General features: G+C 48.3%; 1 protein-coding gene across 2 annotated transcripts; it reads right to left on the reverse strand.

Moving 5' to 3' along the window:
• Window positions 1–1,551: 1,551 nt before the first annotated feature.
• Window positions 1,552–6,578, reverse strand: LOC123148335 (alpha-L-fucosidase 2). Of its 2 annotated transcripts, none has more exons than XM_044567723.1 (10): window positions 6,221–6,578; window positions 5,825–5,970; window positions 4,476–5,326; window positions 4,118–4,250; window positions 3,406–3,564; window positions 2,849–3,079; window positions 2,593–2,694; window positions 2,380–2,515; window positions 2,110–2,299; window positions 1,552–1,968 (listed from the first exon to the last, which is right to left on the reverse strand). In XM_044567723.1, exons 1-10 carry the CDS (start codon window positions 6,396–6,398, stop codon window positions 1,647–1,649), a joined length of 2,448 nt encoding a protein of 815 aa, XP_044423658.1. In that variant the 5' UTR covers window positions 6,399–6,578; the 3' UTR covers window positions 1,552–1,646. The 2 variants fall into 2 exon arrangements, with proteins under 2 accessions (XP_044423658.1, XP_044423656.1); XM_044567721.1 differs by having other exon boundaries at window positions 2,110–2,305; window positions 6,221–6,574.
• Window positions 6,579–6,916: the final 338 nt, after the last annotated feature.

Below are 6,916 nucleotides of genomic sequence, written 5' to 3' on the forward strand. Positions count from 1 at the left end.
AGGATTTCTGACTAGACATGTTACTGGTTTGGTCTTTGTGGGTTATGTTATGGTGTACCCTGCTTCAGGTTAAACTCGTCTCATCTCATCCAGACAAAGGTTAATCTGTTTGCTTTAGAAATCAAATAAGGCATACATTTACAAGGAAATCATTCTAGGCTATGTATGTTTCCAAACATTGACTGTTTACTAAGAACAGGTCGAAATAGTATGAAACATTGGCTGTTTACTGAGAACAAGGAGAAATAGTATCCATACACCAAATGTATCACACACCAACTCATTCATATGCCCACACATGATAGCCAAGCCAATACATACAGTTATTACCCACACCGAAAAAGGATTCCCCCCGCTTTGTATTCCAAAGCACCAACACCGATTATAGAGCAAACGCTGGGGCGAGCAGCACAACAAGCCAAAGAAAAAGAAAAAGAAACAATGCCAGCACCGGCAGCTCGACAGACGCGAATGACCTACAACCGCTGCGCCCTCCGAAATCTACCCACCACGATCCTAGGCTCCGATCCTCCGTGTACCAAGCAGCACCTCCAGGAAGGAAACGACGCTGACGACGCTGCTGCCCGGACGTATCCTAGGGTTTCCCCCGGCACACGGAGGGAAGAGGGGAATGAAGACCACCGACACCCTCCAGGGAGGAATGGTGGCACCCGCAGGCGTCACCGCACCGGAGCCGGAAGATCCGGCAAGGATTTCTCCCAACTCCAAACCCCACCGCCCAACCGGATCGAAGCCAACCAACCAGCTCGCCGCCCACCGCCCACCAGCATGAGCCACCGCGGTTGCAATGCCACCCATGCCGCCTCACTGAGATCGCCACCACGAGGCCAAGAGAACGAGGAGGAGGCGTTGGACGATGGGAGCAGCAGCGCCGTAGCCGCGCGGGAGGGAACCACCTCCTCCGCCGTTATGCAGGAGGCTTGAGCCTCCGGCACCGTCGCGGTCGCCGTCCGGACGCAGCAGCAGGGCATACCAGGCCACCCCTGGCCCGGCCAGGCCCGAATCGGGCCCGCTAAGCCCCGCCGGCCACGCTGCAGCAGGGCAGCGCCAGCACCGCCAGCACCCCAACGCCCATCGCTGCTCCCCCGCCTCCTGGGAGCCACGCCGTCGACCCGCCCCGCCGTCGGCCCACCTAGACCCAGATGGGGCCCGAAGGGCCCAGATCTGGGCCGAGCGGGTGCCGCCTGGCCGCGCCGCCGCGCCACCCCGCCGCCAACGGCGACGCCGCCGTCCAGCCGATCTCCCGCACCGCGCTAGGAAGCCCCGCCGCCACGCCGGACCGCCGCCGCCTAGGGAACACCCCCCGGCGTCCTCCGCCCCGCGCCGGAGAGCAACCGAGAGGGGAATGGCCGGGGGCCGCCGCCACCAGCGTCGCCCGGGCCAGGCCCGGCGGCGAACGCCGGCGACGGCGGCGGGGAGGGGGGAAAGAGGGGGAGCTGGCGGAGGAGGAGCCGGGGCGCGGCCGGTCGCCCGTGGGGGCGACACGGTCGCGAGAGCCCGAGGGGGCGCTATTACCCACACACCAACTCATTATTCTTAATCAAGCCACACGCCTTAAATTATTATCCACACAGCAACTCATATACATATGTCCATACACAATGAAGAAGCCACACACACACACATTAAAATGGGCATTTGTCAAGGGGCCATATCTCGACACACTGTAAAAACCCATCGAACCTGTAAACGTGACCAGCTTCCACTGTGGCTTCGGCAACTTGCCCGCCATAATGCAACCGTAAAGCTGAATTGTTTCTGTTGTTAAACCACAGCACTGCTTCCTGGAGCTCCCCTTTCTCCCAGAAGATGCTGACAGTGGTGTCACCCCGGGCCCTCAGCCCTTTGACACACCCTTCAGGCCACTTGTCGCGTGGAAGCGCGGGCAGTAGATGCAGGTCAGTGGGAGTGCTCTGAAGCAACATTTCAGCGATCGCAGCTGCGAATCTGCAAGACAGTACAGAATTGGAGATGCTAATGTTACTTTCAGAGTTGGTTAATTGGTAATTACGCAACCCGGAAACTGTCAAACTGATCAGACAGAATGAAGCATATATCGTATACTGAAAAAGTAAGAACATTTCGTACCCAAAGTTTCCATCGATCTGGAATGGTGGGTGTGCTGTCCACAGATTGGTGTACAGTCCTCCTTCGAACCCAACTTTTTCACCAGGTGGAGCCAACGTGATTAACTTTAGGATCATTCTGTATGCATTTTCGCTGTTAAGAAGGCGCGCCCACAAAGCCATCTTCCACGTGCTTGACCATCCAGGTCCATCTTCCCCTAGTAAGAAACAACGATGTATTAACTTCCGATTTGAGGAGAAATGTCCCTTTATTAGTAAGTGTTATGCAAACCTCGTTTGTGAAGACTATTAGAAATAGCTTCGCAAATCTCAGGATTTCTCTGCATGGTTATAGTATGACCAGGATAAAGACCGAAGAGATGTGACAGGTGCCGATGGGTAACTTCAGGGTCCTTAAAATCTTGTGCCTCCGTGAAAAAAACCAAGATGTGAGTCGAATTATAATAGAAATAAATCCAAACCCAAGCAGAGCTTGAGCATTTACCCATTCCATGAGTGTTTGATCTTCAGCAATCGTATTCTGAGGGAGCCTTGGAAGCGCTTCCTTGATCTTCTGGACCAGAGGAGTATCAGATTTTCCTAAAATCTGTTGCGTAGTAGCATCAAAATATTATGTTTGAGAGATGATCGAGTCAACACACATTTCACAAACAAAAACAAAAAAAACTACACCAGCATATATTTTTATCTTTCTGATTACATTTTACATTGTTATAACCAGTTAGGGCATCAATTGTTACCTCTGCAGAAGAAATGACTGCCGAGAATATCTCTCGGATGATTGCGATATCCATTGTAGTTGAATAGCTTACACTAGCTTGCTGACCACCACTCCCTGGAGCAATGAAAACATGCTCGGGAGAAGTAGAGGGGTTTGTTTCCAAAAGACCTCGAGGTCCCTCAATCAACCAATCAGTCAGAAACAGCGCACATCCTTCCAACAATGGATATGCAGTGTTCTTCAAAAAGTCCTAGAAGAAACATAAAAGAATAACAAGAATTTCAAAACTGTGAGATGCCAAATGATACTGCTGTAGGAACACTGGGACATCCTTGATACAGTTTTAACAAGAAATATAGTTTCAGAAAACACTCCAGTGTTGCAGAACCCCATAATTATGTGAGTATCAAGGTAGTAACGAATCGAAGACAAGTTGCACAATAAGAGAATAACAATGTGGTAACATAAAACTTGCAAAACATTGAGACGTTGTAACCAGACTATATTTGCAAAATAATATGAGGTAGTAAGAATATTTATATGAGCTAACAACATTAAAGCATATCTGTTTCTTACTTTGTCCAATAAATACTGGTAGTGCTCCCAAAGATGCGTACAAAGCCAGGCACCCCCCATTGGCCACACTGAGAACCTGGCATCTTCATTGTAAGCTGATGATTTTGCCCATATGTCTGAGACGTGGTGAGTTACCCAGCCACTTGCTTGGTAATTGATCTGTCACAAACAAAGAATTCCCCCAGCAATCAGATGTTTTGATTCTTCTACACGTTAAGGATGTTATGAATGGAAGAAAGACACTGATCTCGTCTAGGTAACTTCGCCTCAGTTTAGAGTTAACAAGTATAAGCACAATTATCATAAACAAACATACTGTTTGCAGGACTTAGCAGTCAGAACAAAATCTAAAGTTCAGTGACTATCTATCTACCTTTTGTGTCATGGATCTAAATCAGATAGTCTACTGTCAACCTATTTTTATTTTTGTGTGCGACATGCAGATGTGTGTATGTGTGTGTGTGTGTGTTTAGCTCCCGCGGCGAGATAACACATCTCTAGCAACTGTCGTGGGACCTAAGAAATTAAACTGTTCAGTAAGTAGATTTGAGTGATGCCTTTACAAAGTTGGCCATGTGTTGTCTGGTGGCATATGACATATTTTTCCCTAGTATAACTCCGCAAGGTATTACAATTCTATTCTCATGCTACTCATATTTGTGGTAACCTCACTGTTTCACTAAAATCAAATATTGAAAGCAGTAGAACTTACTTTTGCAGTCTTAGTTCCGTTAACTGCAAGAGATGCTATGAAATCAAGTAGTGGTTCTTGGCATTCAGTAAGGTTACAAGGAAGTGTTGGCCAATAATTCATCTGAAGATTTATGTTGAGGTGCGGAGCACACCTGCAAAATTAAAACAGTATGGATCACAAACAAAAAAGAGAAAATGCAGCCCCTAGCAATATCTCCCAGTTGCCTTAGTTAGCAAGTCAGATATTTTAATAGTCAATTCATCAGCAAGTGCATGTATTAGAGTAGGTAGTTACTGCCTCACATATAAAAAACAGATAAGGGAAATGAAAAATAAAGGATATCGATGCAATAACTTTAGACATAAGAATAACTTACTCCCATCCAGGAAAGAGATCTTGATTCCAAATTCCTTGCAGATTAGATATCTGTGTTCCAGGTCGAGAGCATGAAATGAGCAGATATCGACCATATTGGAAGAGAAGTTCAACCAAAGAAGAATCCTCGTCGCTTCGAAAACCATTCACTCTTTCTGCTGTAGTCTTGACGGCATCACCAACTTCTTTCATGTTTATTTTTTCTATAGCTGCTGCTTGTGATAGCCGCAGACTAACACGGTGAAAAAGACCCTGGTAATCTTTCAAATGAGCAGCTTTGAGCTGATCAAATGTGAGATTCCTAATCATATTCATGACCCTCAGAGCAGCTGATTCAGGATCCAGTTTTGAGTCTGACGGATTCACAAGAGGCCCATTGAATGAGGAAGCAGCTGTAACCCGCAAAAGAACCCAATCTGCATTGTCAATTCTCAAACTTTGATCATTTAGAACTGCTACTTTTGCAGCAGTGCCGCTCATCTGCAGGCTAAGGACAGCTGCAAACCCGATACCAGTAGCATCGTTGGCTTCATTTTCTTGTAGCTTGTGTCCTTGTACTGGACAGGTGCCATCCATGATCATCTCATTTGCATTCATTACACGAACTCTGTGGTTTAACTTACTATTTAACGATAAAGTCAATGATACATGTTCTGGTTTGTTTGCTGAAATTTTGGTAACAATGACCTGGTGTGGATTTGAGCAGAAGTGCTCCCTTGTGTACTGAACTTCTCCAATGTTGTACGTGATAATTGTGGTAGCAGTATGCAGATCAAGCTCCCTTTTGTAGGAACTATACTCCTGATTGGATGTGTCAAACTCTAGATTCATATCTCCAAGAGGTTTGTAGACCTTCATAGCATCAAGATAAGATAGTGTTATGAACTTCTATTGCAGATGTGTAATACTGCATCTTGCAACAATAACTTTCAACTTGAAAATCAATGGTAAGTTTAGTTCAATTTCTTTGGCTAGGATATGCTATTTTTGGAAATAAGCATGCTACTTTTCAACTTATAACAGGTTAACGAAACAATGACCTTTTACCTTAAGTGGTTTTTACAAGTAAGAAAAAAAAGGTCTCTTCCAACATTTTTTTTGCCGACGGACCATACAGCCATGGTGCAGTAAAGGCTAAAATGTTGCATATATCGTCAACCAAAGGCCCAACCATAACAAAGTAAAGCACACATTTAATGTGCAGTAAGATGCATCATATCATAATTCGGAACAATACTCAACGACGGCAAGGATCAAGGAATTCATGGTGCTAGGTCCGGCCTCACCGTGACACGACAATCAATAGCATGCTCCGACGTGCAAAGCAGAACACCGTGGCATATAGCATACCTCTGTTAGACCACCGAAAAGGCCCGAAGCCGCGCTGGTGGCATCCACAAACCGTCCTTCATCGACGAGCTTCCTGACGGCGGCAAGGGCGGCAGGTGCTTTCGGGTCGGTGTAATCTCCCGGCACACCGCTCCAGAGAGTGTCAACTGCAAAAACAATTATGGTTACTTTTATCATCCTTTCACTTGCCAAGTTGCCATGATACATAATCATATAAGGGAGGGTGGTTTGGTTAGGGAGTTTCGTCGAACACCCTCCAGGTGCCGTTCTTGGACGAGTCACGAGTCACAACACTCTGTTTGCTGATTCCAGTACGTGCTCCGTTTGAAACAACCGTCATGAACAGGGAAAGGAATGGCAAAAGCTTAGGCAACGGGGGAGGCAGCTGGTACGTACGGTTGAGCTGGAGCTTCTCGGAGGCGACGCCGCCCCAAACCATGGCGCCGAGGCTGCCGTTCCCGATCGGCGCCGAGTCCGTGAAGTGCTCCGCCGGCGACGCGAACACCACCTTCAGCGGCCGCTCCTCCGCCTCCTCGTCCGCCCACCGGCGCGCCCGGACCCGGTCGCCGTCCATGAGTGGAGCGGTGGTCAGCGGTGGAAGAGGGAGGAGGAAATCTTGGACAAGCGGCGCGGGGCGAGCGAGTGCTTTGGCAGGGGAGGGGGCCTGCGGGGCTTTTTCAGGGTGGCAGAGCTTCCATTTTCGCAGTGGCGTGTACTGTATTTGGCGCCAACGGAGAGGACGAAGCGCATCGTGCAGCGTAGCTTCAAAATGGCAGTGTGCGCCTTGCAAGGCTGGCTGGCTGATCCGTCTGCGTGATCGATGGATGCGGCCATTGCGTGGCACTGTGCGCGCGCTGGTGGAGTGCACGGCATGCCATGCCGATCCTGATATGGCGAGCGTCGTGTCGTGCACCGGCAAGGCTTTCCTTTCTTCATAGGGAGGCTTTTGGTTTCATGTCGCGTTGTGGCGGTATTGCTCGCACCGCATTTTAAGCAGGGCCTCTTTTCTGATCATTATACATCTGGCAACAATATTGCTAATCTGTTCTCGTGTGATCATGGTATGGAGGGTGGAGTGCACGGCACATCCAT

Source organism: Triticum aestivum, chromosome 7A (genome assembly GCF_018294505.1).
Source record: "Triticum aestivum cultivar Chinese Spring chromosome 7A, IWGSC CS RefSeq v2.1, whole genome shotgun sequence".
NCBI classification, from domain to species: Eukaryota; Viridiplantae; Streptophyta; class Magnoliopsida; order Poales; family Poaceae; genus Triticum; species Triticum aestivum.

Bases quoted from the DNA above. Each gene is read 5' to 3' on its own strand.
- LOC123148335 (XM_044567721.1), bottom strand. From the start codon at position 6,398: ATGGACGGCGACCGGGTCCGGGCGCGCCGGTGGGCGGACGAGGAGGCG. The intron at 4,251-4,475 runs GTAAGTTATTCT...TTAATTTTGCAG, and splicing joins GATCTCTTTCCTGGATGGGA to GTGTGCTCCGCACCTCAACA. The intron at 2,306-2,379 runs GTTTGCATAACA...GTTTCTTACTAG, and splicing joins TAATAGTCTTCACAAACGAG to GGGAAGATGGACCTGGATGG.